The sequence below is a fragment of the Kogia breviceps genome, chromosome 9 (genome assembly GCF_026419965.1).
Source record: "Kogia breviceps isolate mKogBre1 chromosome 9, mKogBre1 haplotype 1, whole genome shotgun sequence".
Lineage (NCBI taxonomy): Eukaryota > Metazoa > Chordata > Mammalia > Artiodactyla > Physeteridae > Kogia > Kogia breviceps.
The window spans coordinates 68,199,070-68,214,108 of NC_081318.1; the positions used below are offsets into that span (position 1 = coordinate 68,199,070).

At 36.1% G+C, this 15,039-nt stretch overlaps 1 protein-coding gene across 2 annotated transcripts in view; it reads right to left on the reverse strand.

The window, feature by feature from the left end:
• Nucleotides 1–15,039, reverse strand: part of AGMO (alkylglycerol monooxygenase) — a 339,122-nt gene that overhangs the window by 11,534 nt on the left and 312,549 nt on the right. The window contains exon 13 of one of the 2 annotated variants that reach the window (XM_059073960.2): nucleotides 4,788–6,430. The exons of the other annotated variant lie outside the window; for it this stretch is intronic. Coding sequence (XP_058929943.1) covers nucleotides 6,356–6,430 — 75 coding nt within the window. The 3' untranslated portion in view covers nucleotides 4,788–6,355. Of the gene's footprint in view, nucleotides 1–4,787; nucleotides 6,431–15,039 lie in introns of those variants that run through there. 2 annotated transcript variants of the gene reach the window in all.

Sequence of the window (15,039 nt, forward strand, 5' to 3'; positions counted from 1 at the left end):
ATCCGGAGCCTGTGCTCCACAAAGGGAGAGGCCACAACAGTGAGAGGCCCGCGTACCGCAAAAAAAAAAAAAAAAAAAAAAACCTATAAGAAATCCCTGCTCTCACAGACACTTAGCGGAGAGTACTATGTATTCTCTGTTGATTTAAATAAAATAAACAAGAAAGATAAGTAAAACTAAAGCATGCAAGTAATAAGGAGAAAAATAAATAGAAGAACTCTTTTGGGATGGATGTGTGTGTGTGTGTGTGTGTGTGTGTGTGTGTGTGTGTGTGTGTGTGCGTGTGTGTGTGTGATTTTAGTGAGAGAAAACTTCATTAAGAAGGCATTTGATTAAAGACCTGTTGAGGTTAGAGATCAAATCATACAAACAATATCAGTTTGCTAGGGCTTCCACAGCAATGTACCGCAAACTGGGTGGCTGAAACATCAGAAATTTGTGGTCTCACAGTTCTGGAGGCTAGAAGTCCAAAACTAAAGTGTCACTGGGTTTGGTTCCTTCCTAGAGTTGTGAGGGAATATATGTTCTATGACTCTCTCCGAGCTTCTGATAGTTTTGCAGGCAACCATGGTTGTTCTTGACCGGGAGACACATCATCCTGATTTTTGCCTTCATGTTTCCACTGCATTCTCCCTGAGTGTATGTTTGCCCACATTTCCACGTTTTATAAGAACACCAGTCGTATTGGGTAAGGGTCCATGCTACTCTAGTATAACCTCATCTCAACCTAATTACATCTATTAACTACACTATTTCCAAATAAGGTCACATCTTAGGTTTTCGGCAGGGGGCGGTTAAGACTCGAACATGTGAATTTTGGGTGGACATAATTCAACCCATAATGCCAACATCTGGAGGAAGACATTGCAGGCAGATGAAAGAGTGAGTACAGATTGATAAACATTTTATGCAAGTTACATATTTAGCATGAATTTTCTGGAAAAAATACAGTACTTAATTTATCATTAACCATGCATTTACTTATCAACTTTTTGACTTACTGATGCAAATTAGCAGCCTGATGGTTTTGTTCCTGCAGAGTATTATATAGGACAAGGTAAGGCTTCTTAGTGTGCCACGTAGCTGCCAGATGCCATTGTTAGACAGTCTCTCCACATCTCCTGCCCAGAAGGAATTAGCCATCCTTAGACACTGATTGTCTTAGCACACAGCATTTTACCAGCAAAGTAAAATGCATGCTGTGTACTATTCCTGAAAGGAGAGGTTAGTTGCATTTTGTCTGAATAGGGCAGAGCAGGAGGAACAGAAACTATTATATATGGACATCTTTCATACTTAACTTTATATTAAAGTGAGAACTCTCTTCACTGCACATCCACCTTTCACTTTATCACAAGAAGCCCTGGCAAAAGCCAAAAGTACAAAATCTATGTCTATCAAACTTAATCCAGTACATTTTAATTCTGCTATTAATATTTTATTAAAAATGAAACATCAGGGGCAAATATAAACACGGCTATGGCACCAATATTTTTTGATCATGCTTCCTTTTTTTCTGAAAGTTATTTATTTATTTAACATCTTTATTGGAGTATAATTCCTTTACAGTGTTGTGTTAGTTTCTGCTGTATAACAAAGTGAATCAGCTATATGTATACATATATCCCCATATCCCCTCCCTCTTGCCTCTCCCTCCCACCCTCCCTATCCCACCCCTCTAGGTGGTCACAAAGCACTGAGCTGATCTCCCTGTGCTATGTGGCTGCTTCCCACTAGATATCTATTTCACATTTGGTAGTGTATATATGTTCATGCCACTCTCTCACTTCGTCCCAGCTTACCCTTCTCTCTCCCTGTGTCCTCAAGTCCATTCTCTACGTCTGAATCTTTATTCCTGTCCTGCCCCTTGGTTCATCAGAACCAATTTTTTTTTTTTTTTAGATTCTATATATATGTGTTAGCATATGGTATTTGTTTTTCTGACTTACTTCACTCTGTATGATAGACTCTAGGTCCATCCACCTCACTAAAAATAACTCAATTTCATTTCTTTTTATGGCTGAGTAATATTCCATTGTATATATGTGCCACATCTTCTTTATCCATTTGTCTGTTGATGGTCACTTAGGTTGCTTCCATGTCCTGGCTATTGTAAACAGTGCTGCAATGAACATTGACGTACAAGACTCTTTTTGAATTATGGTTTTCTCAGGGTAAATGCCCAGTAGGGATCATGTTTCCTTTGCCTGCTAGACTTCTGTCCTCTCCCCATCTCACTGATGCTTACCTAGGCTTTACACTTTCAGGTTTTTTTTCAGGTTTGTGAGCATATGCAAAATAATCTCATAGTAAAGTATACTTTTCCTTGGATGGCATATCTAAATATCCATGCTTATTTAGTCATTATCACCCCATTCTTTTAATTAGCTATAGAAACAATATTCCCTTACATGGTACATCTCTTCTGCATATTTCTGAATCTCAAGGAGAGGGTCTAGAGAAGTTTAGTTTCACTCTAGATTGCTTATAGCCTCTGTAACTTATCATTAGTAGAACCTTGAACAATACAGACTCTCTGGTATCACTTGAATCTTACTAAATCAGAATTCCAATGTTCCTACCAGCAAGTTTTCATTTTTAAAAAGATCCACGGATAATCCTGATACATAAAGACAAAGGCTACTTCCTGTTTTCTGTAATGTAAATCTATGCAAGTTAGGATTTGGGATTTATTGATGTTAAAACTAAAGGAGAACACACCTAGGGAATGAATTTATGATTGATGGATACTGGTGAGTCTGGAATGGTTGGAAAATCTGACTAAAGAGGTATGACTCTTGCAGAATTCCAAAAAGCAGACAAAACCCACAAGAGAAAACCATCAATGCTTGCTTATTTGATTTTTTTTTGCTACTGACTTTTTCCAGTTGAGTTTTTGGTGAGGGAGAAGTTATCTGTTATGCTATTGAGAAGAAAAGGCAGCAGACTGGAGCAAGTTCTGAAAAAATACCCCAGTAACAGATAGAACATTGTTAAATCTACTTTCCTTGAGGTAGGCTTAAGATGGGCCCTGACACCTTCCATAGTGCTGCTGAAAACAGTGACATGAAAAATCTTTTAAGATTCTGAAAGCCAAACTGCCTCTGTGTTTTCTATCTTTCCTTGGGATTCTGGAAGCTACAAATGTAAAAATATAGAGGAGAGGGCATAAAAAAAGGGAACTCACTTTCTAACTACTGTTGCTTTCCCTAATAAATCACATTATGTTCATCATAATGTACACCATACGTTAAAGAATTCCACTCAGGGCTTCCCTGGTGGCGCAGTGGTTGAGACTCTGCCTGACGATGCAGGGGACACGGTTCGTGCCCCGGTCCAGGAAGATCCCACATGCTGCGGAGCGGCTGGGCCCGTGAGCCACGGCCACTGGGCCTGCGCGTCCGGAGCCTGTGCTCCGCAACGGGAGAGGCCACAGCAGTGAGAGGCCCGCGTAACGCAAAAAAAAAAAAAAAAAAAAAAAGAATTCCACTCAATGGTTCTATTGCAGAAAGTACACTGAATAATTGAATATATAGGACCAGTAAAGTGAAATGTAAGAACCTCTGATAAACATTAATGCAAGCTGGTAATGCTAACTATAAAAAAGGTTCATGTACTTTGGTGATCAATTGAACTTCAGATACTCAAGGACAGGATCCACATATTGCTGAATATCATGGCCATGAGAGGATTAGATTAAGTTTAACCAAAATAATTAGAAAGAACAAGATGAATGGGAAGTAAACACAACAAATAGAGCTAGAGTAATGGGCAATTTTATCAAATCAAATCAAGTACAGGAATGGACTTCTTTTAGACATATGGCAAACCTATAAAATACCCTGGGGCCTTATCACTTTCAGAAAGATCATATGTTCAGTACTCATGCACCTAGTCAACTAATCCATCCTGTAACCAAACTACTTTTTTTCTGAACTTTGTTTTGTACCCTGGAGCATCAAATTGAATAGGAAGTTCTCTGAACGTAAACTCCTAAGCCTGTATTCTGAAGTTTTGCCTTGGGTATCTGATATCAGGTAAAGGAGAAACATGGCCTTCAATGTCAGAACTCAGAGGTTTTAAATTTTCTTCTGACAATCGATTAAGCATGATAGGTCTGAGCACGTTTTTAAAACTCTCTCAGCCTCAGAATTCTCTTCTATAAAACGGTATCAACAGCACTTAATTCCCAGGATTTTAGAGGGTAAAGGAAAGAATGCTAATCGAGTATTACTCAATAAACAAATATGTCTTCCCTCTCTCTAGCCTTCCTTATGGTAGATTATCAAACCTGAGAATATTCATAATCATTTCAAAGTCAGTTGACCTCTCTCCAGTACAAGTTCTGAGTAATTGATGAGCCCTATTTTTAGTGCTTTTTCTCTTGAGAGAATGAGAGAGAGAGAGAGGTAAAGTGTTTCCAGTCAAGAGTAAGCATAAATTACATGGTATCACTCAAGATTAATTTACAACATTAATAATAGTTATATGATCTGTCATCATGTATTAGTGCTCGACAAGAGAAAACTTGACTGGAAAATTAACAAGGTTGAAGGTGAAGAAAAATGTGCCCTGATTAACACACACAGGCCTTGGGAATACTACCTATTTGGGAATCACTTCTACTTTCAAAGGCCTGCAAATTCCTAGCTTGAAAATGTCTGCATTTCTAAAAAAAAACAATAATAATAATTTATAATCATAGTGTGAGTAACTAAGAGAGAAAAGAAAATGGATTAATTTGAGTTGACTAAAAGAAAACTAAACTTCAGCATAAAAATATCTTTCATCAATTTTGAATTCTTTATTTCCATTATTAAGCTCATTCCTAGACCACTCCTATAAATTCATATATATTCAAGCATATATACATGTTTATACATGACTCATGGGGAAATCAAAAAACTGTCCTAACACATTAAATATCTACTTACAGATTTGTGGAAGCTCTTTTTTCTTTGCTGTTCTTGAAGGCTGTAACCTATAGACTGAAGGGTTTTAGGATGTAGAATATAGGTATTCAGAGTTTTTATGCTATGAAATTAGCAATTTCAAGCCAACAGAGGTTTCCCTGCTTTAATACGATTCTAAATATGCAAAGCCCAGCAAGAACTGTTGGTAAGGGAGAATAGGGACTAATATCTGTTACGGGTTCAAGTATTTGCTCTAGCTCTGTGTTAAATTAAGAAGTAAAAAAAGGTGAATGAAGCAAAGCCAATTCCCTACTTCTGACGCTTGAGATATAATTTGTTAATTTTTTCCATCAGGCAAAATTTAATCTTCCTCTGCTTTTCCAGTCTGCAAAATAAATATGCTTCAGTTTTTCATCATGAGTCCACACAGACACCTGCAGTTTGATTCTTTTTACTAGTTCCACAACTTTTCTCTGTTCAAAGGTTAGAAAACACATATTAAAAATAAGTCAACCAACTGATCAGTCTCTTTAAACCGGCAAAGAATATAGGCAAAGCTCAGTGAAGGACAGTATTAACTGTTTTAGTGCTTATAACTTTGATTACTTAAACTGTAACTTTACATCTAAGAAATACTGGAAGAAGGAAAGAAAAAAATTCCAACTGTTTTCAGACCTTCCCCCTTTGAACCATTTCATGCTTATCTCTGTCAGTTCCCTCCTGATGAAATACTTGGCAGATTTTTACAAATCCCAATGAATAATATACACACAATGCTTGGGCAATTTTATTTAGAGAGTCTTTTAACATGATTGTGACAATTTAAAATAGCACAGAAATACTGCACACTCCTCAATGTGCCAAAACAAACTGACCAAACACATTAGACAGATGTATCACAAATTAATCTACGGAATAAATGAATTATGCCGAATTCTGGCGATTTTCATTTCAGTGATGTCATTTTCTGTAATGTTACTCCTTAGGTTGTATGGCTTTCAAAGGTAAACCTAGCCTTAGGCAGACAACTCATGTAATACATTTTTATGACAACAAATATGTATCCAAGCACAATTTTAGCAGACAGCAAATGAAAAGTTATCTAAACAATGCTAATAAAATCTTCATTCTTTTTACTGTTTTGAAGTTTTATTGTTTCTTCTCATACTCATTGGCTTAGATGTTACCAGTGGATGTGACATCATTCTATTTGAAATCATTTTCTTTTAACCCTAGCAATAAAGTAACTGCAGCTGACTTTAATTTTAATAGAGAATAATAAATGCGGAAAGGAAGCAAGAGTAGATAAATGTATTTACCTCACATTAGAGAAACCGTTCATATAATCATTATATAAGATAATTATACTTCCATAGGCAGTAGTAATATATTATGGTTGTGGACAAATGATTAAAACAAGAGAGCTGTATACAAACGTTTAGTCATTTCTGAGGGTCTGAGACAAGTTGTTTCATGCTTCTTACTCCCCAGAAAGCAATGCAGATGGAAAAAAAAATCTGAAGAAATAAAATACAGAGAGGAAGAATAATTAAAATTGATTCAATACTCCTGTTCCACTGAGTTAGAAATACCTTTCTAGGGGAAAATGAATATACATATTTTAAGCAATTAAATTATTCAAATTGAATCTAGCAGTTGCTCACTGATAGAATTTAGCCACCCCAACTTAAAACATGTTATGTGAAGAGTAGGAGTAAAACGTTTTGTTTCTGTGGCTTTTAAAATAAAATATCCTCAAAAATCTGGGTCATTTCTAGGGATGCGGCTATGTAAATTAGGCAGTGAATGAAACAGAACTGTCTTCTGGCTTTTGGATACACTGCATGTTGTTTGTATTGTACTAAACAATCTTATTATTTATATAGTTTAAGAAGTCTTTGGAAAAGGCGAAATAAAAACACTATTAAGGAATCATTTCTCTCTGAGGCAATGTGATCTACCATATTATGAACGTCACCCAACGTGAATTAAAGTATAAACACTGCTGACTTAACTACTTAGTCTTTTGATCTTACCAGGTGTAAAACTGTAACTGCAAAATTCTGTTTAAAATTGAAGACATACTAAATCATAATAAACAATCATAAGAGTTCATTGAGTTTACCCCTTTGCTTTCGAGTAACACCACACATTCCCAATAAATCACCAAAATTTAACCAAGCAAAACTGTTGACTTCTTATGATCCTAGCAAGAATGATAATACAGCCATCCTCTGGAAGAATTAACCGGTTGCAGAAATTCTCATTGTTGTGTCATCTAAATGCCAAAATGACCTAAACACACATCTTCTCCTCTTCTTGAGGTAAAATCTAGGCACTGGTCACAGTCCTTACACCTCAGAGCTTTCCAAAGTCAACCTTTACCCTTTACCTATACACTAAAATTAAGCTACAGGATTTCTTTTATGATCTCCATTTTATGTGTTATTAGAGTGATGATGAAAAATGTCCAAACAGCTGGGGATATGGGGAAAGCTGTGAAAGGGTTTCTCCATATTTATTTTTACTGTGCAAACTTCTTCTTCAAATGATTAAAATATGACCACTTGCCTCTCCCCAGAAAGATCACAATTGCTGAAAGATCCATTAAAATGTACAAAGAGACATAGTTAACTAATAAGATGAAGGGATGGGGAACATTCTGGGGTGATGGACTAAAGTGAAGCCAAGGCCATTAACTGAGGCCAGTCATTCATTCACAGAAAATACCCTCAACTGCCATGAATTTGCTATTAAAGCCTGGATATGAAAATAAAAACAACAACAAAACCCTCTTAAACCTGGATATTTAGATTAGATGGGTAGGTTGTTCAGTTTCATATGAACCTTCTTGTTCTTTCTGGAGAACCATTATTCTTCACATTAGCTAATCTGATAATTTTATTCAAATCCATGTGTTACTTTCAGCCTATAACATCCACAATATAACAAAAAAATACCCAAAATATAATCAAAAGTTATTTTGAAGCAGGATTCAAGAATAATATTAACATTCTGGAGTTGCCTCAGAAATCAAATGCAATATACTTAAAGGCTGGTTTTGATTTTGTTTCCTTTGACTGTACTTCAAGTAAAATGACCTCATGGGATTTCTCACGTGGTGCCAAGCAAAGTAATATCAAGATAAGGGAGTATTTGTGAAAGTTAGTAGATTGTGCAGTGAATTACATTTGTATATAAATATGGGTTAATGTTGGCACAGGGATAGCTGAGAAGACAGCTTTCAAGTGGGATGGAGATGATAAATCTATGATATCGTGGTGAATAGTTTAATTTGGATCCATAATATTAATTGAGCAACTAATTGATACTTTGTGCTGTGCAAGGCACTGGCATCTGAAAAATATTTGGCAGCAGAAATTTTTATTGGTTTTCAATCTAGTGTCTAGGGTCACATGGATTATTTCATTGGTTGAAGTCTAGGGAGAATGAAACCTCTACAACTGTGTGTAAAATTTTGCATGTCATAATTCTCCTCCTCCCTACTCTCCACCCACTAGACTATCCATACTTTCATCTAGGATCTCTGAAATATTAAGAACCTCTGATCTAACAAGAGTGTGAGAAAGATTATAATTCAGTCCCTGCCTTTGTTGTTAATTCACCACTTCCCAACTAAATCTTTCCACTTTTGAATCTATAAATCCAGTTCTTTTTCCCTAAGGACTCATCCCTAATTAAAACACAAAGATCTTATCATATTACCTAAAATGTTTTTACCTTCTTACCAAAAAATACAATGTTGCACAGTTTGTAGTTTTATTTTGTTTCTCTGTTTTTGGTTTTCTATTTTTTCAGGCCCCTATGTATTATCCCTCCAAAAGGAGGAGAAAAGCTAATGAAGCGAAGGGGTCAGATTCACATGTAAGATTAATGCACAGTGAAACCCTTGCTTAGGCTGGACATTGTCTTAGGTGACTTTACTAGATTATAATGTTTTATTCTCACAGCAAACTTGGAGAATTGGTGTCCAGTTTACTGGTGAGGCAATGGGAACTCATAATTTATGTGGTTTACCAAGCAATCACAAAACTACTAAATATCAGAGCTTGTATGATGTTTTTTGTTTACTTAATGTCCCCCAGGAAATCAAACTACACATCCTGGGAAGTTAGTTCAGTGAATATGAACATCAATTGTGAATTCATTTTCTCTTTTTTAGTAATCACTGTACTTTTTTGCCACTAACTACTAGGTTTCTAAGACCTGTTCACAATCAATATTTTAAGCATAAAGTGGATTTTTTTAATATATAATGAAATCCAGATTGGCACAAGATCATAGAAATTAAATGCAATGAATATGTCCTTCTCAAAATATGCATGACCCTGAAATAGACACCCAGTTTTATTAGAAAATAAATAGGAAAACACAGATTTGCCTTTATATTTTTGAATGTGTGTATATACTTATAACAGATCTAAACATACATTTCATATATAATTTTAAGCTGGAAAACTACCTAACATGGACTCAATATGATCACTTGATTATTATAGTCATTTCATTTTAAATTTTCTCTTGTCCAATCTTTCTCCTGATTTTTGTATTAGGCTGTTCATTTTAGTTCGCCATAGCTGATCAGATTAAAAGTGTCATTTGAGATAATTGCTCATTAACATCTTTCTCAATCAACAATTTGTACAATGAAGGCAGGAGAATTACTAATTAGGCCAGTGTTAGACCACATGGCAACCACAACACTTTTTATTTGCAATATTCTTCCTGAATCTGTAGATATGATGCTTCCAGATATGTACAAACTCAATGAACACTTATTTTATTCTAGGTCTGGGCAAGTCCCATGATTTTAACAGCTGGATTCAAAATATGAAACAGAGGAAGTTCACTCTTGGTGTCAAGCCCTCCCTGTGTAACACATCATTAGTGGCCCTTGTCTTCAGGCTATTTCCTTGACTTCCCAGGGCCCTCCACTCTGATGCCTGAACTTTGGCCTGTACAGATGCTCTCCACATTTTCTCCGCCCCTTTTCCCAAAGTTCACCAATTGGCAGGTGGCTAATCTGAGCCATTAATCCATAATAAAATGTCAGCGGGAACTGACGTGTCATTCTACTGCCTCTCCCTGTTAGGTCTGTGTTTTTAGAGCCTTTATTAAAAATGGAGCAAATCAGGCATCTAATCCGTTTTTTTTTTTTTTAACTTTATAAAATTGAAATAGCTAATTTACAATGTTGTATTAGTTTCAGGGGTACAGCAAAGTGATTCAGTTATACATACATATATACATATATATCTATGCTTTTTCAGATTCTTTTCCATTATAGGTTATTACAAGATATTGAGTATAGTTCCCTGGGCTATACAGTTGGTCCTTGTTGGTTATCTATTTTACATAGAGTAGTGTGTATATGTTAATCCCAAACTCCTAATTTATCTCTCACCCCTCCCCTGCTATCCCCCCCTTTGGTAACCATAAGTTTGGTTTCTATGTCTGTGAGTCTATTTCTGTTTCATAAATAAGTTCATTTGTGTCATCTTTTTAGATTCCACATATAAGTGATATCATATGATATTTGCCTTTCTCTGGCTTACTTCACTTAATATGATAATCTTTAGGTCCATCCATGTTGCTGCAAATGGTATTATTTAACTCTTTTTCATGGCAGAGTAACACTGAATTGTATATATATGTATCACACCTCCTTTACCTATTAACGTGTCAGTGGACATTTAGGTTGCTTCCACATCTTGGCTGTTGGAAATGGTGCTTCTGTGAACACTGGGGTGCATGTATCTTTTCAAATTAGAGTTTACTCCAGATATTTGCCTGAGAGTGGGATTGCTGGATCATATGGTAAATCTATTTTCAGTTTTTTAAAGAACCTCCATACTGTTCTCCATAGTGGCTGCATGAAGTTACATTCCCACCAACAGTGCAGGAGGGTTCCCTTTTCTCCACATCCTCTCCAGCATTTCTTATTTGTAGACTTTTAAACGATGGCCATTCTCACTGGTGTGAAGTAATACCTCATTCTAGTTTTGATTTGCATTTCTCTAATAATGAGCGATGTTAAGCATCTTTTCATGTGCCTGTTGGCCATCTCTATGTCTTCTTTGGAGAAATGTCTATTTAGGCTTTCTGCCCATTTTTTGATTGGGTTGTTTGTTTTTTGATATTAAGCTATATGAGCTGCTTGTATATTTTGGAAATTAATCCCTTGTCAGTCACATCGTTTGCAAATATTTTCTCCCACTCCATAGGTTGTCTTTTCGTTTTGTTTATGGACTCTATTTGCTGTGCAAAAACTTTTAAGTTTAATTAGTTCCTATTTATTTTTTTGGTTTGTTTCCACTACTCGAGGAAATGGATCCAAAAAAATATTGCTGTGATTTATGTCACAGACTGTTCTGCCCATGTTTTCCTTTATGAGTTTTATAGTATCTGGTCTTACATTTATGTCTTTAATCCATTTTTATTTTATTTTTGTATATGGTGTTAGAGACTGTTCTAATTTCATTCTTTTACATGTAGCTGTCTAATCTTTGTAGCACCACTTGTTGAAGAAACTGTCTTTCTCCACTGTATAGTCTTGCTTCCTTTGCTGTAGATTGACCATAAGTGCATGGGTTGATTTTTGGGCTTTCTATTCTGTTCCGTTGATCTGTATGTCTCATTCTGCCTAGTACCATACTGTTTTGAAGACTGTAGCTTTGTAATATAGTCTGAAGTCAGTACAGTATTGTCTGTACCAAACTTGTATGAAGCAAGTTTATAGATGCCATTTCTCCAACTACACTTGCTCACTTCCTATCTCTCTGTCACATTTTGGTAATTCTCACAAATTTCAAACTTTATTATTATTATATTTGTTATGGTGATCTGTGATCTTTGATGGTACTACCATAACTCACTGAAGGCTTAGATGATAGCACTTTTAGCAATAAAGTATTTTTTAATTAAGGTATGTAAAAATTTTTTAGACATAATGCTATTGTACACTTAATAGACTACAATATAGTATAAACATAACTTATATGCAGTGGGGAACCAGAATATTTGTGTAACTCACTTTATTGTAATATTTCTTTACTATGGTGGTCTGGAACCAAATCCGCAGTATCTCCAAGGTAGGCTTGTACTCCACTGTGTACATTTTGAACAAAATTTATACCTCCACATTGATTTCCTAAAATTCTCCTGGAATAAATGTACCTATTTTGTATCACTAATAAATCATACCCCATCTATAAACTGAAAAGTATATTTTTATTTAAAAATTCCTTCTCTGACATTGATCAGGTTCATAAAATATCAGTTAACTGGCTATTTAACACAAGTGTAACAACCACAACAGCAGCAATTTGTTTTAAGGGAAACACGTTAAATGTACAGAAGTTTTTACTGAATTATTTGAAGAAAACCAATTGTTTGTTAAATATATATTTTTTACATGTAATATTATAACATGGTTTATTAACTAAGCAATTCCATAAATGTCTCTCAATGTCAACAGTTGTACAGTGCAGTTTTCACCAAATGGTGCATAGTATTCCATCTAAAGAATAACCTATATTTATCCAATGCTGTACTGTTGAACACTTGAGTCATTTCAGAATCATGTTTTTGCCATTAGAAATGGCATTGTGCATTTACAACAACATGGAAGGACCTAGCGACTGTCATACTGAGTGAAGCAAGCCAGACACAGAAAGACAAATATCACATGATATTGCTTATATGTGGAATCTAAAAAAAAAAATGGTACAAATGAACTTATTTACAAAACAGAAGTAGAGTCAAGGATGTAGAAAACAAACTTATGGTTACCAGGTTATAAAGGGGGGGAGGGATAAATGGGAGACTGGGATTGACATATACACACTGCCATATATAAAACAGACAACAAATAAGAACCTGCCATGTAACACAGGGAACTCTACTCAATACTCCATAATGGCCTATATGGAAAAAAATCAAAAAGAAAAAAAGAAAAAGAGTGGGTATATGTATATGTATAGCTGATTCACCCTGCTGTACACCTGAAACTAACACAATATTGTAAATCAATCACACCCCAACAAAAATTAAAAAAAAAAAAAAAAAAAAGAAATGGTGCTGTGATGAGGTCAGCCAGGGAGCAGTGTGTTTAGCGAGGACAGGCAGGGACACAGTGGTCCTGATGACAAGGATGAAATGGAGCCCAAAGGACAAGAAAGAGCAACCAGAAAACAGAAGGTAGCAGAATTGTGGTAGAGAGCAGGAGGCAGGAGGAAGAGGGCAGCTTTCTGCTTCGGGCTCTGGTCCTTGGGGGCAGTTATTGATGAAGCTGTAATGACAATTGAGGGGAGGTGATCTGGATGGCAGCAGCCTGGGCATAGGCAGCACTGCTCTCAGAAGTTCCAGCTGTGCTCAAGGTAGTGCCTCTTCAATGGATCTGGAAACCAACTGCAGTAGTGTCTCACCACAGCCAGCACCAGCTTGTGAGCTGAGTGGCAGCGCACCCACATCTTCTGATCTCTGGGTCTCACTGATTCATCCCTTTTGGTCCTCCAGTCCCAACTCCTTCCATTTGCTCTTCCACCCCTTCCAATGCCTTTGAAACCAGTTCCTTGTATTAACATCCCATTGTTTGAAATACCTAGAGTGCTTTCTGTTTTCTTAACTGGACCCTGTTTCAAACATTTTTTTCTTCTCTTCTCACAACTTTCTTTTTTTTATCAGACAAGTATTTGACTCATATAATTATTGTGAAAAAAAAAGATGAAGGAGGACAAAAATAAAAATCTATTCAATCAAGTGACAGTAATATTTTATATGATAAAGAGTTTTATAATGTCAAAATGTTTGATGTGCATTAATGGTGTCAGTATAAAATAGTTATAGGTATAAGGTACATATAGCTCCTCTTACATCATTTGAATATTAAGGGTGAAAAAATGATTTCCTTGACTACTGACAGCCTTAGTGTAATATAATCCACTATTTTTTTTTTTTTTGAGGGGGAGATGTCTTATTTATTTATTTATTTTTTTAACATCTCTATTAGAGTACAATTGCTTCACAATGCTGTGCTAGCTTCTGCTTTATAAAAAAGTGAATCAGCCACACATATACACACAGCCCCATATGTCCTCCTTCTTGTATCTCCCTCCCACACTCCCTATCCCACGCCTCTAGGTGGTCACAAAGCACCGAGCTGATCTCCCTGTGCTATGCAGCTGCTTCCCACTAGCTATCTATTTTATATTTGGTAGTGTATATAAGTCCATGCCACTCTCTCACTTTCTTCCAGCTTACCCTTCCCCCTCCCCGTGTCCTCAAGTACATTCTCTATGTCTGTGTCTCTATTCCTGTCCTGCTCCTAGGTTCTTCAGACCATTTTCTGAATGGTTCAGAATATATGTGTTACCATATGGTATTTGCTTTTCTCCCTCTGACTCACTTCACGCTGCATGACAGACTCCAGGTCCATCCACCTCACTACAAATAACTCAATTTCATTTCTTTTTAGGGCTGAGTAATATTCCATTGTATATATGTGCCACAGTTTCTTTATCCATTCATCTGTCAATGGACATTTAGGTTGCTTCCATGTCCTGGCTGTTATAAATAGTGCTGCAATGAACATTGTGGTACATGACTCTTTTCAAATTATGGTTTTCTCAGTGTATATGCCCAGTAGTGAGATTACTGGGTCGTATGGTAGTTCTATTGCTAGTTTTTTAAGAAATCTCCATACTATTCTCCATAGTGGCTATATCAATTTACACTCCCAGCAACAGTGCAAGAGGATTCCCTTTTCACCACTCCCTCTCCAGCATTTATTGTTTGTAGATTTTTTGATGATGGCCATTCTGACTGGTGTGAGGTGATACCTCATTGCAGTTTTGATTTGCATTCCTCTAATGATTAATGATGTTGCGCATCCTTTCATGTCTTTGCTGGCAATCTGTATATCTTCTTTGGAGAAATGTCTATTTAGGTCTTCTTCCCATTTTTGGATTGGGTTGTTTGATTTTTTGATAGTGAGCTGCATGAGCTGCTTGTAAATTTTGGAGATTAATCCTTTGTCAGTTACTTGACTTGCAAATATTTTCTCCCATTCTGAAAGTTATCTTTTCATCCCGTTTATGGTTTCCTT